The sequence below is a fragment of the Hippopotamus amphibius genome, chromosome 9, assembly GCF_030028045.1.
Source record: "Hippopotamus amphibius kiboko isolate mHipAmp2 chromosome 9, mHipAmp2.hap2, whole genome shotgun sequence".
In the NCBI taxonomy this organism is placed as follows: Eukaryota; Metazoa; Chordata; class Mammalia; order Artiodactyla; family Hippopotamidae; genus Hippopotamus; species Hippopotamus amphibius.
Genome location: NC_080194.1, coordinates 51,067,543 through 51,090,868, shown reverse-complemented (window position 1 = coordinate 51,090,868; position 23,326 = coordinate 51,067,543). Strand labels below are relative to the sequence as shown.

Below are 23,326 nucleotides of genomic sequence, written 5' to 3'. Positions count from 1 at the left end.
ACCTAGGAAGTCCTACTTATGCATTTCTAAAAAATAACAGCATCTGGTGGTTTGGTAACCTAAGCAGAGACTAGGTGTATGGACCCAGTAACCACCTCCTACCCACTATTCTCTTACCTCCCCCCCCCACCCCGCATCTATCTTCAGGAGCTTTCATTGTTTTGCTGGAAAGAGGGAAGATGGGCTCAGATGCTAGGGGGTGGGCATGTGGGTATAAGAAAGAAGATGGAGAGAATGACAATAGTTGTCTTTCACTCAACCTGATGGACTCAGAAGCAGAGGAAATGATTTTTTGAGGCTTAGGGAAAGATAAGATCCATCTGGAGAACATTTACTTTGTAATCAATGTACAGCATTGGTATCCCTATACTGTTTCTCTCCTGTTACAATGCATGAACTGACTGTGCTCCTATCATTTCAGCACTAAATCTTATTCCCTCTCACCTGCTCAAGGGCTTGTCTCTGAAATCGTCTGCCCTCTTGTCTGCATCCTCTAATAGTCCCTTTCATGCACAATCCATCCCATGAAGAGTAATTACTCTCTACTTCCTCTCCTCCCATTCTCCCTTGAACCTATTCCAGTCAGGTTTTTTTCCCTACCCCAATAGAATTGTTCTTGGCAAGGACAACAATGATTTCCACTAGTCAAAACACAATGGTCAATACTCAGTACTTATCTTAATCAAACCATCAGTGGTACTTCACACAGTTGATCATTTCCTTCTTCTTGTAACACTCTATTCTCTTCGCTTCCACATACCTTACTGTTGTGGCCACTCCTTTGGTCTCTCTGGCTTGTTCTTTATATCTTCTTGACTTCTAAATCTTGGAGTTCCAGAGCTCAGTCCTCAGACCTCTCTTAGCTACACTCTCTTTACAGGTGCTTGCATCTACTCTTACATCTTTAATGTGATGAGAATGTAGAATGATTACAAATTTATAACTCCTGCCCCAACATTTTCTTGGAACTCTAGACTCAACTATCTAACTGCCAATTCAGTATCTCCACTTGTATGTCTAATAATCAACCCTCCAAACTTAATATGTTTAAAGTAAAACTTTGATACACTTGCTCTGAAACTGCAGCTTCCGTTTTTCAATTCCATTTACATACTTACTCTGGACAAAAACTCCTGTGTCATCCCTGATAACTCACTTATTCTCTCACTTCATATCTAATTCATCAGCAATTCCTGGTAGATTACCATGAAATTAAACCTCAAATCCAACAATTTCTCCCCATTTCCTCTGCTTCCACCATAATTTAAGGTACCATCATCAGAGTTGTACTATCACAACATGTGCTGGCTGGTTTCCTGGCTTTCATCCTTGTATCTACACAGTCTACTCTCTACCCAGCTGAATGAGCCTTTAAAAACTTCAGATTATTTTACTCCTTGCTCAGTACTCTCAGTGACTACTCCTCCTACTCATAATGAAGTTCAAATTCTTTATGAAACTCTACAAGGCCCAACATAATCTTGCATAGGCAGTCTCTCTTATAATCTCCCCATTTCCATCCATACTGATGCCTGGTTCTTGGAACTTAAATATGTTCCTGCCTCAGGCCTTTACCCCGTTTCCCTTGCCTGAAATGATCTTTCCCTAAATATCTGCAAGATTTGTTCCTCATTTCATTTAGATTTATGCCCAAATACCACTTTATCAGATAGGCTGTTCTTTTTCATCCTATAATTAGATATTTGTAACATATATATCCAGAATATACAAAGAATTCCTATAAATCAGGAGGAAAGACATGGACAGACATTTCGCAGAGGAAGAAAAATATAAATAGGCAAGGAAAATACAAAAATACAATTGATCTCATTAGTAATCAGAGAAATGCAAATTAAGACCATGATGAAATAGGACCTATCCAGAATGGCAAAGACACATAAATAGGAAATTTCATACAGAGCTGATATGGGGTGTGAACTGGTACAACTACTTTGAAAACAATTTGACTTTTAAAATATCTTTTACTAGATATATTATAAATAAGTGGGTACCTTACCTACAGAAACTCTTGCACATGAGCACCAGGAGACATGTGCTGCACTGTATGTAATAGCCTTCAAAGTTGAAACAAACAAGAATATATTGTTAAGAGATACATAGATAATCAGAAAACCTACAGAATTATACAAGGGAATGGACACCCCAAATTCAGGCTAGAAGTTTCCTGCAAAAACTGAAAAGGCATGAGATTCAAACAGCATGCAAAGAAAGGATGAAGTATTGCATAATTATTCTTGAAGTATGTATAACTGAATCTGAATGGATGATGTTCCTATGAGTGGGAATTTATAGGACAAGTGTTAAGAAAGTTTCTTGAGGTAGAAGAAACATATTAGAAATGACAGCCTAAATATAGCCTGATAGTAAAAATTCTGAACTATTTTAGCAGAAAACTGGAGAGGAGAGGTAAAAAAGATTCTGAACATCTTTAGTATGTGTTAATAAAATAATTGGTGAAATGATCAGTCATAGTTACTGTTTAATTCTGATATAATAAAAGGGGAACATAGATTTAATTATGACATCAGGATGGGAATGTACACACAAGCAAAATGGTAAAGCAGAGTAAAACTTTCAACTTGACAAGGAGGACTGCAAGGGGAAAATACAATGAAGAGAAATGTGACCAAGCCAGCAAAGTAAGAAAAGGGAAAAGAGGTAATAATAAGGAAGTATAACACACAGTGAACACAAAATGTGTTGGAAGAAATAAAAGTTTTATATATTTATTATATCAACAAATTTTAATGGACTAAATTTCCCTGTCAACATCAAAGAAGGTCAGCTTGGGTTACAAAATTCTATCTGTAATTGTTACAAGAAACACAATAAAAACATAGGAAAGTAAGCTGAAGGTTAAAAGATGAGAAAGGTGAACAAGGAAAATACAAAATTGGCAAGCAGAAGTAACAATACAATAACAGATTAAACAGAATTCAAGCCCAAAGACATTAAAATGAGACAAAGTAGGGATATTAAGAAAGGATAAGAGGTATGCCCCCCTCAAAGATGATGTAAGAATATGCCTTTAATAGCAAACAACATAATAGCCAAATAATTCAAACAGAAAAATCCTCAAAAAAGAAAAACTTAATAAAAACACAAAGTAGGAACACTCATATTTCTTCCAAATTTTACGTCATTTTGGATAATTAATAAGCATAGATACAGAGAATTTAAAAAATAAAATGTATACAGGAATCATTAATAAATTCTTTAAAGAAATGAAAACACTATATTCTTTGATAATAATATATTATTAAAAATCAAAATTAATTTGGCATTTCACACTTTTCTAATTAAGTCCTTGATCAAAGAGGAAATTAATGTAAAAGTTATTAATCATCTAGACATTTACAAAAAGACAACACTTCAAATCAAAACCCATGGAGTGCAGTCAAATGTAAAACATATGTTTATAGATGTATATAATTTTGTTGTGGAAAAAGACAGAAAACAAATGAGCTAAATAAACATTCAATTAGGATGTTAGTAATAAATAAAAGGTCAAATAAATCATAACTAAAAGGAGAAAAATGTATCATATGATGTATCATAAAGGAGATATGATTACATATACTAAAATAATTAGAAGAATAAGAAAAAAATATTAAGTGCACCTCACCTAAAATATATTTGATAATTCAGGTAATGGATAATTTTATAGTAGAACATAAATTACCAAAATTGGCTCTGATACCAGTTTCACAGCCTAAGTCTTATCTCCTTTAGCGACAAAAAATTTCTTACATCATTTTAAAGTAGAGGAAAAACTCAAAACCTTTCCTATAGATTTTATGAAGCAACCTTAACCTTAAAGACATCATATTAGAAATAAATATTAAACTGAACTATAATTATATAGCTAAAATTCTAAATAAGCTACCAGAAAGCTGGAAACATTAAAGTGTCAATCCTCAAATTAATACATAAATTTTACAGTTTCAATCAGAATCCAATAGTTTTTGAAATTAGAAATGATGGAAGAAAAAAATGTGTGTGAGAGTAGCCAAGAGAGCTATTAAAAGAGCAACTGTGATTTTAAAATACGCCATGCTATGTCTTAAAATCTATAATAATACACCATAGTCCAAACATGATGTTAACCCAAACTATTAAATTATTAATAGTTTCATGGAATGGGTATATATAATAGATCGCAGAACACAAGAACATTTATGAAATCCATGTAGTACACCCTAATGTATGTTAAAAATGGTGGGTGAAAGTGCCTTCAGTTGGCACATGTGAAGGCTACTGGGAGAACAGAGAAGATAAGTCCGTAAGTCCATTTTCATAATAGAATAGTAGAAGACAACTGAATGAGGACCAGGTGGTCACACCATATACTTCTACCCCATGACCTGGTCTTCTAAATTTGAGGGGTAAACCAGACAAGAGTTAGAGGAGAGAGAAGCAATTGAAAACTGGGAATTACTTTGGAGTTATTGATCATATTTGATTGAGCAGAGACATATGTACACTAATCCTAACGCATTCAAATTTTCTTTCCTGTTTTATACTTCTCCTTAACATTTATCATCTTCTATCAAGCTACAATATTTTATGTTATGTAATTATTTTGATAATTATCTCTGTCCTCAACTAAAACGCAAGCTCTTTGATGATAGCATGGTACCTTGTATATAGTAATAATCATTTTGTTGAATAAATTAATAATTGCACAGCAACAAAAAAAACTTGTTTGCCACAAGGGCTTGAACAATAATTTGGCTTCCTGCCATATTACTTCCACTTCTTGAATAGTAAGAAGAAATCTAAGTGGAATCTCCTTTCAGTAAAACACACAATCTAGGGCAGAAGGTGTAGTGTATTTCTTAGTAGAATGTTTGGGTTCACAAATGCCGGCAAACCAGCTGTTAACACCTTTCTACAATAGCTATATTTATGTCCCCAACCACTGTTTCCATACCAAACCAAACAGCTGAGATTTCATGCCTTCTAGCTCAAATTATAAAGGGATAATCAAAAAAGTAAGGAAGCCTAGGGAACCAGCTAACAATTATTAAGTCCAATAGCAAGCCAAGATAGAATTACATAGACTTCAAGGTGTAGTAAGTAGCAGGCATATTGTATGGAATTTAAGCAAGAATATTTTTAGAAATGCTAAAAAGGGAATGTAAAATCAAAAATCAGATGAATATGAGTAAGAATTGTTGTAGGAAATGGTCTTAAGCAATCCTTTCACTGTATTTCAAAGAAAAAGTGGCATCTAAATTTCAAGAAATCAAAGAAGAGAAACACAACATTAAATAAAATATGAAATAAGTTACAAAAAGGAATAAGATAAAATGGGAGACTGCAGAGAAAAAATTTTAAAAATAAAGAAAATTAATATACAAAAATACGTTGCATTTCTCACATTAACAACAAACTACCATAAATAGAAATTAAGGAAACAGTCCCATTTACATCAAAAAGAATAAAATACCTAGGAATAAACCTACCTAAGGAAGTAAAAGACCTGCATTCAGAAAACTATAAAATACTGATGAAAGAAATTGATGACAACACAGATGGAAAGAGGTACCATGTTCTTGGGTTAGAAGCATTAATACTGTTAAAAGGACCATACTACCCAAAGCAATCTACAGATTCAAGGTAATCCCTATCAAAATACCAATGGCATTTTTCACAGAACTGGGACAAAAAATTTAAAAATTTCTATGGAAACACAAAAAACCATAAATAGCCAAAACAATCTTAAGAAAGAAGAACAGAGCTGGAAGAATCATGCTCCCTAACCTTAGACTATACTAGAAATCTACAGTAATCAAAATAGCATGGTACTGGCACAAAAACAGACCCACAGATCAATGAAATAGAATACAGAGCCCAGATATAAACCCATGCACTTTGGTCAATTAATCTATGATAAAAGAGGCAAGAATATACAATGGAGACAAGACACTGTCTTCAATAAGTGGTTCTGGGAAAACTGGACACCTACATCAAAAAGAATTACATTAGAATATTCTTTAACACCATATACAAAAATAAACTCAAAATGGATTAAAGACCTAAATGTAAGACCAGAAACCATAAAACTCATAGAGGAAAACATAGGCAGAACACTCTTGGATATAAATCATAGCCACATTTTTGGATCTGTCTCCCAAAGCAAAGGAAATAAAAGTAAAAATAAACAAATGGGACCTAATTAAACTTAAAAGCTTTTGCACAGCAAAGGAAACCATAAACAAAATGAAAATATAAGCAACTAAATGGAGAAAATATTTGCAAATAATATGACTGATAGGGAGTTAATATCCAACACATATAAAAGAGCTCATACAACTCAATAACAAAAAAAAAAAAAAAAAAACCAAACCAAACAAACAAAACAAGCAAACAACCCCATAAAAAAATGGGCAGAAGAACCAGATAGACATTTTTTCCAAAGAGGAAATGAGATATCCAATAGGCATATGAAAACATGCTCAACATCTCTAATCACTGTGGAAATGCAAATCAAAACCATTATGAGGTATCATCTCAAACCTGTCAAAAAGAACACAAGTAACAAACGCTGACAAGGATGTGGAGAAAAGGGAACCCTCGTACACTACCAGTGGGGATGTAAATTGGTGGGGCCACTGTGGAAAACAGTATGAAGTTCTCCCAAAAAACTAAAAATAGAACTACCATATGACCCAGCAATTCCACTGCTGAAAAAAACTGAAAACACTAATTCGAAAAGATACATGCACACCAATGTTCACAGAAGCATTATTTACAATTGCCAAATTGTGGAAGCAATTTAAGTGTCCATCAACAAACGAATGAATAAAGATGATGTGGTATATACAATGGAGTACTACTCAGCCATAAAAAAGAATGAAATGTTGCTTTTTGTTGCCATATGGAAGGACTTGGAGGGTATTATGCTAAGTGAAATAAATCAGACAAAGACAAATTCTGGATGATATCACTAATATGTGGAATCTAAAAAATATAACAAACTAGTGAATATAGCAAAAAAGAAGCTGACTTACAGATATGGAGAACAAACTGGTGGTTATCAGTAGGGAGAGAAAAGAGGGGAGGAGCAACATAGGGTTAGGAGATTAAGAGGTTCAAACTAGTATGTATAAAATAAACTATAAGGATATATTGCACAACACAAGGAATACAGCCAATTTTTATAATAACTATAAGTGGAGTATAACCTTTAAAACTTGTGAATAATTATACTGTATGACTGTAACTTACATAGTATTGTACACTGACTATACTTATAGGAAAAAGAAATAAAGCCACTGTAAATTTTAAAACCTTATCAGAAGAATAAGAAAGGAGAACTGCCAGTGTAAAACTTAAACCATGGACATGAAGTTTGGACTGAGATTTTGAGAATAATTGTCAAATGAAGTTTAAAAGGATTAAAATGTGAGTAGAGAAAAGAAGATAGGTGTGGAAGACAGATAAATAGAGAGCCAATATACAGATCGTTAGGGGGACCGTGAAAAAGAGAAAGAAAACATTAAACAGAAAAAAAGATTTGAAGGTAATATTAAGAGAATACTTTGCTAACATATAAGGAGAGGAATTTTCAGATCAAAAAGAACTTATTTTTTTTAAAGAAAACTAATAGATTAAGCTAGAGTTAAATCTTGATGAAGTTACTGAAAATCAGGGATTAAGAAACACATATTCAGGCAAAAGAAGCAGGTCACCAACAAAGGAAAATAAATTAGAATGTCAGATTTATTTTCAGTTAAATTAGAAGTCTACAGACAATGGCATCATATATATGCCCAGGAATGGGACTGCTGGTTCACACAGTAGCTTTACTTTTTTTTTTTTAAATAAATTTATTTATTTATTTATTTTATTGGCTGCATTGGGTCTTTTTTGCTGTGCGCGGGCTTTCTTTAGTTGCGGTGAGTGGGGGCTACTCTTCATTGTGTTGCGCTGGCTCCTCATTGCCATGGCTTCCCTTGTTGCGGAGCACGGGCTCTAGGCGCATGGGCTTCAGTAGTTGTGGCACATGGGCTCAATAGTTGTGGCTCACGGGCTCTAAACCTCAGGCTCAATAGTTGTGGCGCACGGGCTAAGTTGCTCCGCGGCATGTGGGATCTTCCTGGAGCAGGGATCGAACTCACGTTCCCTGCATTGGCAGGTGGATTCTTATCCACTGCACCACATAGGAAGCCCGTAGCTTTACTTTTAATGTTTTAACAAACCTCCATACTGTTTTCCGTAGTGACTGCACCAATTTACATTCCCATCAACAGTGTACGAGGGTTCCCCTTCCTCCACACCCTCCCCAGCATTTATTATTTGTAGACTTTTGGATGATAGTCTTCTGATCTGTGTGAGGTGAGATCTTTGTGGCTTTGATTTGCATTTCTCTAATAATTAGTGATGTTGAGCATCTTTTTATGTGCCTGTTGGACATCTGTGGAGAAATGTCAATTTAGATCTATTTTTTTTATTAGATTGTTTTTTATTTTTTGGTTTTTGGTTTTTTTTTGATATTGAGTTACATGAGCGCTTTCTATATTTTGGACTATTAAGACCTTGTCAGAAGATGAAAACTCTAATTTGAAAAAAATACATGCACCCCAATGTTCACAGCAGCACTATTTACAATAGCCAAGACACAGAAACAACCTAAATGTCTATCAAGAGATGAATAGATAAAGAAGATGTAGTGTATACACACACACACACACACACTCACAGTGAAACACTACTCAGCAATAAAAAGAATGAAATATTGCCATTTGCAGCAATGTGGATGGACCTAGAGAATATTATACTAAGTGAATTGTCAGAGAAAGACAAATATTATATGATATCACTTAAATGTGGAATCTAAAAAATAATACGAATGAATCTAAATGCAAAACAGAAACAGACTTGCAGACACAGAAAACAAACTTATGGTTACCAAAGGGGAAAAGGAGGAAGAGAGGGATAAATGAGGAATATGAGATTAACAGACACAAACTACTGTACATAAAATAAACAACAAAGATTTACTGCGTAGCACAGGGAACTATATTCAATATCTTGTAATAACCTGTAATGGAAAATAATCTGAAAAAATACATATAACTGAATCATTTTGCTATATCACCTGAAACTAACACAATATTATAAATCAACTACACTTCAGTAAAAAAAGACAATGGCATTAAACACAGATTTGAGGGGGAATGGCCATATATACCTTTCCTATGCTTTAATAGGATTTTAGTGAAGATTTGGGAGGCCAGGGGAAGTAGTACACATAGTAAGCATCTCACTTTCACCTCCCTTTTTCACCTCACTTCTACCTCCTTCTCTTCATCCTAAGCCACTCAAATTCTCTTTTTTGCCTTTGATGGTGAAATTAGCAAACATCTTTTGTAACCCAGCATGCTCCTGGGGTCACAGGCTCTAGCCCAAGCAGCTTATCAAAGCACTCCTAAAACTCAAAATATATAGGATATTCTCCTCTAAAGGAAAAAAACAAAAACAAAGAATCTTCAACTAAGGAATATTTTCAATAGTTTAGAAAACTTTTCTCCCGTTGAAAATATATACCATTTCTTTTAGATTACGTTCCCACGGGAAACATGGTTTGAGAACATAAGTATATACAATAACTATTTAATAATTATTATAGTAAGTAAATACCTCTACTAGCTATGACTGTATAAATTAATTTCAATTCCAAGATACCTGCATTGATTTTTAATGGTTCCTGCAAATAAATAATGAAACATTTTTAGAAGATACAACAACATGTTTTGCATTAAAGTTACCTCTTTGTCTGCCAATGACAGAGTTTGCATTAAATGATGTTAAGAATAAAGGATATTTTAAGCTACTACTAAGAAATCTTTATATCCCAGCCACTGTGCTATATGCTTTAGATGTATCATATCATTTACCCTCATAATAACTCTCATTATGTGGTCATAATAGAAAAGAAAATAGAGATATATAAAGAGATGCCTGTGCCTGAGGTCCTGTAGGTATTAGTGGGAAAGCTGAAATCAAACCCCTCTTGCTCTGACTCTATACTCTTATTTACCCTTTGTTACAATGCTATACTGTCTCTTAGAGGTGTTTTGAAAATCTTTTTCTAACCACTGATAAAATTAAAAATTTTAAGGTGGAGTTAATGTATTTGATTAGAATTGACATAAAATTTTATATAAACTTCTCTTATTGGAAATGTAGAAAATTAAATAACATAAATATTCCCCAGAACACCTAAAAATGATGGATAAAACATAACCAATATTCTTTTAAATGCATATCTAAGCTCCTCAAAAAGTCAGCAAAATATTGAGTCCAAAATGAAGAATATCTTTATCCACTGACAAAGGGACATGAAAGGCAAGCATGTCTGTTTCATCCTTGGCTCAGTATGTGAAAAAATTCTCTGATCATTTTTAATCACAGGCCTTCCTCAACCAGATGTGCAGCTTGAAATGATTCTACCTGTAAGTTATGGGAAACCTAGAGGCAAAAAGTAAATATAAAAAGTGGTCCTTCACTGATGGAATCCCTATAGTAACTGGAAGAATAAAATGAAAATTCTTGCTGGAGAGAAACTCCCTCAATTAAGGCCACACAGGTTTTTACAAGAAATTAAACTTGCCAAACATGAGTTTATAATCACATTAAAATCACAAATGCCCCAATGAGTGAGAAGTAGCAGAAAGAATGAATAGTGTTCTGGATTTGGCTCATACTGGCTTCTGAAAACTTATTGTTAAGTATTTAGGAGTTTTGAGAGCCAGTTGTTCAAACAATTTGGTAGCCTGAAATTTACTATAGGTGCGTATTTACACCAGAATCATTGGGAAACCCTATAAATAATCATGGATTTTTTTTTTTAACCACCAAGCAAGAATGACATAACTAGGTCATGAGTTGTGGGAGCTTGAAATTATTGAATACAAATATTTGCAATAGGTATTTTATAATTATTAAAGATATATGATAAGGGATAAAAACACAAGAAATGGGAAAGCTATTAAAAAGACACAAATTTATAAAAGAACCAAGTAGAATGTTTAAAAAAAATACCATCACTAAAACGAAAAATGGTGAACTGGAAAACAAAACTGATGAAATTACACAGAATACAGTACATAAAGATAATGATATGGGAAATGTTAGACATGATAAAGAGATATGGAAGATAAATGCACTAGCCTAATATATGTCTAACAGGTGGTCTGGAGGGACAAAGAGGCAATGAGGAGGGAAGCAATATTTGAAGAATACTGGGATGGTTTCAGTGCTCCTGAAATTTATAAAAGGCATAAATCCTCAGATTTAGAAATCACAATGATTTCCAAGTAGAACAAATAAAACTAAATTTATAACTAATTATGTTACAGTGAAATTGGAAAACCAAGGATAAAAGACACTTTCTACAAATATAGAGAAAATATTGCCTCAAAAAAACAACTATTAGATATACAGGAGAGTTCTCAGAAAAATGATACAAGCCAGAATACAGTAGACTATAACACTGTTAAGGTGTAGAGGGGAAAAAAAAAAGTCAACCCCAAATTTTATAACCAGCAAAATTATCACTCAAAAATAAAATTGAAATAAAGACATTTGGGGAAAAAAATGAGCTTAACAAATTTACACAGAAGAAATACAAAGTTTATTTCAAAAACAAAGGAACTGAATGAAGAATTGAATTGGAAAAAAAAAATCCAAGCAAAGAGTTAAACATGGAGGTAAATCGATTAGACTGAGTAAAATAATGAGTTATATTTCTAGATCATGTTCTGGAATGAGTGCTGTCTGCTGTGGCCGCTCTTTCTGCTACTTGTTTTATTTTTGGCAAAAATATTTTATATTGAATGGAGACATAAAGTGCTCATGAGATAATGCTGGACCTGTTGCAGAGAAGTAAAGGAAGAATATTATGCTGGATACTGAAATGTAAGTTTTACGGCAGCCAGAAAGCTTTCTGAGAATCAAGTGGGGAAATAGAAGGTAAAGCTCAGCAGACAATTAAGCAATGGTACAGATCCTTCGACATTATGAGGATCAAAATAAGCACCACTGTAGTTTGGGTGAATTTACAGGCAGCTCTCCCAATATTAAGTTATGTCTAGATACATATTGTTACTTTGGATTAACAAAAGGGTGGTGTTGCTGGGACCAGTCCACTAGGACTATGTTCTCACAACTCCTTAGACCACTGACTTAGCTTGCTTTTCCTTTTTCAGGATCTAATTCTACTTCCCATATCAAAATACTTCAAAAAATACTACAGAATAGGAGATATAAAATTAAAATAGGTACTTGCCAGTAAGTATATTAGAGTTGAGTTTTTAAAAGAGTAAATGCCTCTAACTTTCAAACAAATCAGACTGCAAATGGAAGGGAATCTTTGTACCCCTCAATCCTGTCTTTTTACTGTGTCTAGAGAATAGCAGATACTGATAGATACAATTGAACAGTTCAGGCTAGCAGCCATAAAAGCAGTCCCTATAAACTCCCATAAAACTTTAAGCAAAGAAATGAGAATAAAAATTCTAAGGAATATCCTTATTAAGTGTGTATGGGATGACATTTAGGGTGAACAATCAGGCCGTGACCAAAATACATTATTTGGCTGCAGGTTTCAATGCAGCAAAGTGGGGGAGCAGTATGAGAGGTACTGTCTCTGGAGGGTGCTGATGCAAACACCAGAGGTTGGGTGGAAAAGGAGATGCTCATAAGAGGAAGACCATGAGAGTTCTAAAGAGGTGGGTGGCAGGTGTCACCCACAGCAATTCCTTCATTAAAGAGGGCAGATTTCATTTTTTTATAGTAATTAAAGGAAGAGAGTAGGCATCTATACTTCCAGAAAAGGTACTGTTAAGTGCCCCAAATTCAAGAATTTTGGAATTTTTCAGAAAAGAAATTGAGGCTTTGTTGGCTTCAAGTGTAGGAGGAGAAAAAAAAAAAAAAAAAGAAAAGAAAAGAAACCCAACTTTACCACACAACCGGTACTCTGCAGCCCCCCCTAGCTGTAGGAGGAGGTAAGAGAGAAACTGCTTTCTAACATACCTTTTAAAATTTGAGGATAAGGCTCTCTATCAACAAACCAGAACAAAAGAAAACAAAACAAAAAGAAATCTATAAAAATAGTCCCCAGCTTTAAAAAAAAAAATCAGCAAATATAACTATGCACTTAATCATTCCTTTATGTAGAAAGCTACTTATTTTTGAAAGAGCTAATTACTTTAATAGTAGTTTAGCATTTTTACCACAAATGCAAAATACAGAGCTGTTTTCTAAAGGAAATAAGTTAGAAGCAGAACACCTATATTAGAAGATATATTACCATCCTTCAGAGTGTAACTGTCTTTTCTACTCAGTACTGTATAGCGATGAACAAAATTCAAAAGTTCACTGTGACCTGGTGAAGGTAAGGGAACTGAGTCATTAAAAACAAGAAACATATGCACCTAAGAGACCAAATAACTCAAACATAATTCTCATAATCAGAACATCGCTGCTGAAGCAAATATGAACAATCAGCAAATCTGTGTTATGTGTCAAAAACATTAATATTTTTGATCTCTGCTAGTCTACCATAAGATTTTATTAACTCTTTTAAAAGTTTTCAGTCTTCTCTTTCTTTTTTAATGAGATAAAATAGACATATAACATTATATTAGTTTTAGATGTACCACATGATGATTCATTATTTGTGTAACTATTTTTTTCTTTTAAGATCTACTCTTAAAAGATGAGAACTTTTAAGACCTACTCTCTTAGCATCTTTCAAGTATACAATACAGTATTATTAGCTAGAGTCACCAAGCTGTATATTAATATCCATGATTTATTTATTTCATAACTGGAAGTTTGTACCTTCAGGCCATCTTCATTCATTTCACCCTCCCCCTATCCGCTGTCTCTGTATCTTTGAGCTCATTTTTTTCAGGGTCCACATATGAGTGAGATCATATAATATTTGTTTTTCTCTGTCTGACTTATTTCACTTAATATCCTCAAGGCCCATCCCATTCATGTTGCCAAAAATGGTAAGATTCCATTTTTTGGTTTTTTTAGATGTATTTTATTATTTATTTATATACTTATTTATTTGTTTATTTTTGGCTGCGTTGGGTCTTGGTTGCTGCCTGGAGGCTTTCTCTAGTTGCAGTGAGCAACTCTTCATTGTGATGTGTGGGCTTCTCAATGCAGTGGCTTCTCTTGTTGTGGAGCACGGGCTCTAGGTGCGGGGCTTCAGTAGTTTCAGCACATGGGCTCAGTAGTTGTGGCTCACAGGCTCTAGAGCACAGGCTTAGTAGTTGTGGTGCACGGGCTTAGTTGCTCCACGGCATGTGGGATCTTCCTGGCCCAGGGATTGAACCTGTGTCTCCTGTATTAGCAGGTGGATTCTTAACCACTGCGCCACCAGGGAAGTCCAAGATTCCGTTTTTTATTGTTGAATAATATTCCACTGTATATACATAATATACACCACATATTCTTTATCCATTCACCCACCAATGGACACTTAGGTTGTTTCCATGTGTTAGCTATTGTAAATAATGTTCCAATGAAAAGACAACTTCCTGAATGGGAGAAAATATTTGCAAATCATATATCTAATTAAAAAATAGGCAGAGGATCTGAATAGGCATTTTCCCAAAGAAGACACAGATGGCCATGAAAAGGTGCTCAACGTCACTAATATCAGGGAAAGGCAAATCAAAACCACAATGAGATATGACCTCACATGTGTCAGGATGCCTATCATTAAAAAGACAAGAAATAACAAGTATAGGTGAGGATGTGAAGAAAAGGGAACCCTCATGCACTGTTGGTGGGAATTTAAATTGGTACAGCCAATGTGGAAAACAGTATGGAGGTTTTCAAATAAACTAAAAATAGAACTACCATATAATCCAGCAATGCCACTTCTGGATATTTGTCTGAAGAAAATAAAAACACTTACTCGAAGATATATGTACTCCTATGTTCATTGCAGCATTATTTACAATAGTCAATGTTATCAAGAGGACTCTATATTAGAAATGAGAAACTTAAGAAAAGTGACAAATGTGAAGAAGGAAAGAAAAAAGAAGGAAAGATGGAAGGAAACAAGGGAGGAACAGAACATGGTCTCCATTTTCAGTAGTGTGGGAGCAATTATTATTTCAGTGAAACTCTTCTAATTATTGAAGAATTGAACCTTGAGCAACACATCATCTTCCAAAATAAGTTCTAATTCTCAGTAGACCACAAGTACACTCCCCCCTACTCCAGAAATTTATTACAGGACTAGCAATTAGAATATAATCCAATAAACTGACTACCTTCTTCCTGGTTTCCATGAATTGGGTTACTGACTCCCAGACTCTTACCACTGACTCTCCCAGGGAGAACAACATCAGGACTGCAACATATCAGAGAGTGCTGCCAGCTTCTTGCTAATAAATATATAATAATAAACCTCTGTGCAAACCCATTTATGAAATAATTAAATGCACCAGTATGCTATTTCTCAGTTTGTGATGCTGACCACAGGACTGTAAAGATTATCTGATGTATAAAAAAGAGGCAAAGAATTTTGATATATAGCTAGTTCCCAGGGGTAAGAACTCATGGTTTTAAGTGTTAGATACCATTATGAATAAACATTTTAAACATCACTTTAAAAGAACAATTCAGAGGGCCAACAAAAGCCAACAATTTGGAAGAAGTGTAACTCAAGGAGACTTATTCTACCAGGTATCAATATGTAGCTTGACAGCTATAATATTTCAGAGTGTGTTGTAGTGGTGCAGGTATATACAATGGAACAGAAAAGAGAAACCAGGAAGAGAAACAAACACATACGGGAATACAAATACAATGGAACAGGAAATGAACTACAAATTCCAGTGGAATTTGTAATTGGAGTACTGTCAGAAAAATATTACAATTACTTTTTATATTTTTAGTAAGGAAATAAAAAGAAATTAAGCATCACTAACATAATATAATTTGATAGCAGTACATCTGTATAATTTATTTGTAAGTAGACCTGAATTGGGGGTGAAGGCTGAGAATATTTTTACTTCTGTGGGAGTGTACTATCAAAAATACCGAAGACCGGGGCTTCCTAGGTGGTGCAGTGGTTGAGAATCCACCTGCCAATGCAGGGGACAGGGGTTCGATCCCTACTCCAGGAAGATCCCACATGCCGCGGAGCAACTAAGCCCGTGAGCCACAACTATTGAGCCCATGTGCCGCAACTACTGAAGCCCATGCACCTAGAGCCCGTGCTCCGCAACAAGAGAAGCCACGGCAATGAAGAGCCCGTGCACCACAATGAAGAGTAGCCCCCACTCACCTCAACTAAAAAGAAAGCCCACACACAGCAAAAAAAAAAGACCCAACACAGCCAATAAAATAAATAAATAAATAAATAAATTAATTAATTAATTAATTAATTTAAAAAAATACTGAAGACCATGTGTCCATACATGTGCTCTGGCAACTGGCTATCCATACAGAAAATGTTTGTATTCCTACCTTCCTACTTAAAAAAATAATTGTAGGTAGGTTAAGTATATGAGTGTGAAAAACAGACTTTTAAGATTTTTGATGATTTTTAGTAGATTATCTGTACAATTTCAGGGTTAAGAGATATAAAGGAAGAATACTGACATGTGATTATACAAAAAATTAGAAAAAAGATCATAGGCAAGGTAAAAAGTTGACATACATTGCATGTAACTAACAAAGGATTAGCAGAGAGAATAGAGGTAAGTTGTATGGATTAATAAGAAAAAAGACAATTCAGTTGAAAAATAGCCAATAAATATGAACGCTAATATAAATGGCTAATAAAGACAGCAATATCTGCCCTTACCACTAATCCAGGACATGGAAATTAAACCAAAATTAGATACCAATTTTATGACCATCAAATTAGAAAAATTTAGAAGTCTGAAAATACCAAGTACAGGTATATAATATATATATTAGGATATATAATAACAAGAACTCTCAAACACTGGTGGAAGCAAAGACTCTGGAGGGTAATTTAGGGATTAGGTAACATTTAGTAAATTTGAAGTTACACGATATCTTAATTTCAGTACTTAATTCCCTTTCTAGAAATACAGCCTAGAGAACTTCTCAAATATATACATAAAGATACAAGAATGCTTATTGCTGCGTATTTTCTAATAATGAAAAGTTAGAAATATCCATTAACAGAAGAAAGTGAAAAGCACCATGGAATGTTTGTAAAATGAAGTATCATAGAGAAATTAAAATGTAACCCTAGCTACATGTATAAATATGAACAAATCTCAAAAACACAACATGCAGTGAAAAAGCAAATTGAAGAAGTACATGTACAGTATATATAGAGTTTAGAAATATTCAGTATAGTACTGTATTACTTAAGAATTTAAATACAAGAACTATGAGTATGAGTATTCACATATATTTGATTATCTGTGAATAAGCATATTGATTTTCTGTGAATAAGAAATGAATTTAATGGGTTTAGGGAAGGACAAATCAGAAGTTTCAAAATATATGTAATGTCTTATTCCTTATAAAATACAACAAAAATGAATACAATATGAAAATTATCTGATATTAAAAATCAAGTAATGGACACACTGGTGTTAATTCATTTAATATTTTGGTAGGCTTCATTATTCCACAATTAAATAATACAGCAAGTGTTTTTTTTATGCGGAAAACCTCTTACAAGACCAACATTAAAACTGGTATGTTACATGAATAGGTATTTTCGGATTAGGACAGATTTCCAATTATATTATTATTACCATACATGGATTCAAAAAGTGCTACAGTCTAGGACTTCCCTGGTGGCACAGTGGTTAAGAATCCACCTGCCAATGCAGGGGACACGGGTTAGATCTCTGGTCCGGGAAGATACCACATGCCATGGAGTAATTAAGCCCATGCGCCACAATTACCGAGCCTGCACTCTAAGGCCTGCAGCCACAACTATCGAGCCCAAGTGCCACAAATACTGAAGCCCACTCGCCTAGAGCCCATGCTCCTCAACAAAAGAAGCCACCACAATGAGAAGCCTACCACTGCAAAGAAGAGTAGCCCCCACTCACCACAACTAGAGAAAGCCTGCACACAGTAACGAAGGCCCAACACAGCCAACAAATAAATAAATTTATTTTTTAAAAAGTGCCACATATCAAACATTTTAGATAAAATGATGATGAACTCTGGTAAACAATTAGCTGACTTTAAAAATGGCTGCATTGGAGTAAACAACAGATGCCAAAGTTTTGTGGAATTAGTTTGAAGAAAATTGTTTATAAAATGTGAGAGTAGAAAAGCAATACCTCTACATCAATAGATTTTTTTGTATGTAATTTAAATATATGTGTTTAACTAAAATAATAAAATAAATATTATATAAGGAAACACTTGACTATTTCAGCTACATTCCCAGAAGTTTACATACTCATTTTGGCCAGGACACATTTGCAACTTCTAATTGGAAAAATGGGGGACTTGCCCTGTAGTTCAGATAGCCTGGGACAGTGTTGGTTTACATCTGTTATACCAGTTTAATTATTGCTATGCTCTGTCTTGTTGCTGACTGCAACCCAAATCTTTCTTCTGAACAAACCCAAGTTTCTCAGTGGCTGGGTATCTCAGCATTTTCACTTTGGTCCATCTTAAATCACTTTTCCATTATAACAGTAAGACCAGTAAAATAAATGCAATCATGGAATGGAAGGCTACTTCAAGGGCTAACATCCTTCCTCAAAATGAAAAACACTACATTAGACCACATCCCCTTTGCCTCCTCCAAACACTCTTTCCTGTGTCCTGGAAATGACTACAGTTGGACTTTATGTTCAAGAATGTATAGAGACCAGTACTTCAAATGACTTCAAAATAATAGTCACAAATATTTAGTGAGCACTTCTTACACAAGTACTTTGGTGCTGAAACACTAAAATGAAATTCCTGCTTGCAAACAACTCAGTCTTGGATTAGGAGAAAATCCTTGAAGGGGATACCAGTAAACAGTTATAAAACAATGAGGTAAGTACTACAAAAGCTATGGGAAGAGAGAGAGAAAGTGAATTTCGAGTGCCTCTTGTGGGCCGGAATAGGGGTAGGGTGGGTGAGTCTCACGACTCTGTTTAGGTCGATCTTCCATTCTAAGCGTAGGAATGCTGAAGTAAGTACAGTCAGGGCAAGGTCCAGTCCAGGCTGGCTCAACCGCCCCAGATATGAAAAGCACTGCATTAGACTCTGTTCCCACAAAACTCCTGCCCATGCAGTGACTGGGGAGATGGGAAGATTTCATGAAAACTGTGACACTTGAACTTAATATGAAGGGAATGTAACAGTTCACAAGGAGTAAAAGGAGAATGGGGCAGGCAAAAGTCAAATGCGTGCAAAGACAGGGGAAAGTTGGTCACTGGAGCATCGGGTTACCCAAGGATTGGTGGCAGAAGAGCTTAGAAAAAGAGAGCAGTTGCTAGGTGACGAAAGGGCTCATGCGCTGCATTTAGAAATTTGGGCTTTATCTCATGGATGGTCCATAGATGGTATCTGATAAAGATCATTGGTTCCACTGCATACAGAACAGAGTTCAAACTCCAGATCCCAGATGGTCCAAGGTAACTTTAAAGCCTCATTTCTTGCTATTCCCAGTAAACAAATGACTTTCCAGAAGAATCATCACTGGAATTCATCATGCTTTTTATGTAAATACCTTTCTCCTTTTCCACTTATAAAGTTTCTATTCACTCTTTGAAAGCTTCCCCTCTGAAGCTTTTGCTAACTCCCTCAGACAGAATTAATTCATTCCTTTGCTTTACTTGCATAGCAATGTTTGGCATCTCTCTTAAAGTGCTTGCTCTTTTGCTTGATAATTTTTTTATTAGAGAGTAGACTGCATCATGCTCATGGGCAGCAGAGACAGAACTAAGTAGGGTGCGTAATACAGTGGGCATTCAAAACATATTGGTCTCATACACTCCTTCTCAGAAGGTAACACATACCATCTATGGTACCTGAGCTGTGTTAGGTGATACGTTGAATATATATTTAAATAGTTATGAATTTTTAAACCTGTTTCAGAAAAATTATAACTGCTACATCAAACTCGGGATTTCAGAGACATTATTGCTTTAGGAAATGACGAAATAAAATGAACATATTAATCCGAGGAAAGGGTTCAGGAGTGATACCTCTGCCCGTTAAATGAGCCCGCTTAATACATTCCACAGCACTTACCATCACTTGACATGTATATTTATTGCTCTCCCCTCCACCCACAGTGTGTAAGCTCCATGAGGGCAGGGATTTAGTCCATTTTGTTTGCTGCTACAGTCCCAGTGCCTGGTAAGTGTAAGGGCTCACTACCTAGCTATTTAAAGAGAATGAGGGGGTGGGAAGTAGAAAGGGAGAGACTGAGAGAGAGAGGAAGGGATGGAGATGAATGCACTTAACCAATTCACAGAATCAGTTTTTGAGCTGGAAGGGACTTCATTGCTCTCATTATGTAGACAAAGAGACTGATGCCCAGAAAGGTAACTTACTCAAGGCCATACAGCAGTGAGTAGCAGAGCCTAAACTTCAACCCATGTCAGTGAATGAGAGTTTGGTGAACTTCCTGTAACATCTACTTATAGGCAATATAGACAAATGGAGGTTTACTACTTCTCTATAATATACCTCAACATTGTTGGAAATCCATAGTGTTAATGAGATGATGTTGATTGCTTCAATTCAGACACCAATACTCAAGACAGAAACAAGGAAAGTAGGATTTTCTGACCCACAGTTTGAGAATGTAAATATCAGACAGTATATTATTGGTGAAAACATCAGCATTACCTCCAAGGACCATGCCAGCCTGACAGCACTTTCTAAGGCGACATGCTGGGCAGTTTTTTCTGCGGATTTTATCAACAATGCAGTCATTTCTTCCAGCACATAAGTAGTTATGCTGCCCTAAAAAACAAAAGAGTAAAAATTATTTATAATATCTAAAGACCGCTGCAAAGTTTATGCAATGACAACTGAAAAAGAGGAGAGGTGCACATTAGCAAGTGCATGACTGTCTCAGCCAGCCTCTTGCTTAGCATAGCTGAATGCTGGTCAATCTCCAAACTTGCTCAATACTTTACCTGTGCTTTCAGAAGCCTACATGAGGGGAACACGGCTTAGAAACCAATTCCAGGACTCCTTTAAAAATCTTCCGTAAAAAATTTCTGTGCATCTTACTAATGGCATCAGCATCAGAATGCCCTTCGATCACTGTTATTTAAAGATTAGCTACACGTTACTGATAAGCATTAGTGTGTTAAGATAGTCAAGTTCTAGCAAAACCTTTTCTTTTTGATATATAAACCTTCAAGAAAACAGATACAGACAATTAAACAAGTCTGTAACAGACTTTTTATAAAACCTATGTGTTTAATTCTTAAAATTCTGGAGCTAGCTCAGTCTTAAAGGATCTCATAAATTTGAATAGCAATGTAAAAAAATGTCACCGATTGTACTGACTTTGTTGCCTGGTTTACTTTGGCTACAAATTAGAAAACAGGATAATAGAAATAATGATAAATGCAGAACAATTTAAAACAATGAGAAGAATCCAATGAAGGAGAGACAGAAGAATTACAGAAGAAATAAGGGTAAAGTATGTGACCCTGAGGTCATTTCGTGTAGGGGAAACCACTTATACCCTTCAAAAAGTCTGGAATAAGCATTTAATATTCAACAATGATTATTTAAACCAAAAATGTTATATTTAATAAGGCATGGGGCCATCTAACTTATTTAAACAAAAATGAAAAAAAATTTTCAGCTTAAATTTGTAAATATTTATTAACTAGAAAATTTACTGCTTTGGCACTTCTTATTTTCCAATAAACTCCTATGAAACAGACTGTGAGACTTTTAACATCATCAGCTTACTTATATTTAAGCATAAAAAATACCTTTAAAAGTTATGGAATTTTCCAATAGTATTTTATATTAGTTGACATTAAAATCAGATCGACTCTTCTGGCCAAAGTTTGCAGTAAAGGAACTAAGAGATACCTTACATGTGTGCTTAACTGAGCAGGGAAAAGGCTATGCTCCAATGGCAAATGGCAAAAAGCCCATGTCTGTGGGAGAGCTAATAAAAAAAAGGTTCTTGACCTGAGGCATTTTTGGAAAAGCACAGTCTTTTCTTAAAAATGTATTCCTCCACAAACTTATATTTGTGTACTCTCACGTACTAGTTAGTGCTCATTCACTTGCTTAGGGGTCCTGGGCATTGAGCTTTCCTCCTAATAAAGGGCAGTTCTGAAGCATCACATCTATGCCCACTAGATTAGCAGACTGTACTGCAGCTACTTCCTGATCTAATTATGGTTTAATTTTTTTTTCCCACAAGTTATATCTGCAGGCTACAGGAGTGACTGTGGGAGTAAAAGTGTGTGTAAGTTTATCTATCTATCTATCTATCTATCTATCTATCTATCTATCTATCATTAATCTAGACTCTATACTGATTTCTCACAAGAGAACACACAAAAGAAAGCAAGATTTTCCATTCTATCCAGAAAACAAAGTTAAAGTGTTCAGAGATGTAACTGTTGTTTGAAGGGAGGCTGTTCTACTTTCTACTCCTCTGTCATGAATATCCAGAAAAAATCCTGAACCATCAGCAGCTGGAATGCTGCTGACTTGTCTCATTTCTATTTCTTAAATGATTTACAACAGCACCTCTTTGCATTTCAGAGAAAGAGTCCCCATTAGAGGACGCTCAGTATATGTTCCTGAAACCAACCCTTCCTACCTGCTTTCAAATCTTCCCCATCCATTTCCCCCTTTCTCTCCCAAAATCTTCAGTTTCTCCCCCTCCAATGACATCTTCCTTTCTCTTCAAGTTTTTCCATTTTGAAAATTTCAACATCAAGGGAAAAACAAAAACAAAAAACTCTGTCTCACTCTAAATTTTCCCTGACTTCAACCCTTTCTTTGTCATCTAAATTGTTGAAAAAGTCATCTGAATTGGGTCATTTGTAGAGACATGGATGGACCTAGAGACTGTCATACAGAGTGAAGTAAGTCAGAAAGAGAAAAACAAATATCGGATGTTAACAGATGAACCAGTTTGCTAAGGCAGAAGCAGACACAGATGTAGAGAACAAATGTATGGACACCAAGGAGGGGAAAGGGAGGATTGGATGAATTGGGAGATTGGGATTGACATATATACACTAATATGTATAAAATTGATAACTAATGAGAATCTGTTGTATAGCACAGGGAACTCCACTTCGCTGTACAGCAGAAACGAACA

At 35.0% G+C, this 23,326-nt stretch overlaps 1 protein-coding gene across 2 annotated transcripts in view; it reads right to left on the bottom strand.

Moving 5' to 3' along the window:
• Positions 1–23,326, bottom strand: part of PGR (progesterone receptor) — a 91,486-nt gene that overhangs the window by 33,354 nt on the left and 34,806 nt on the right. For both annotated transcript variants that reach the window (XM_057749217.1, XM_057749218.1), the window contains exon 3: positions 20,863–20,979. In XM_057749217.1, the coding sequence (XP_057605200.1) occupies positions 20,863–20,979 (117 nt within the window). The remainder of the gene's footprint in view (positions 1–20,862; positions 20,980–23,326) is intronic.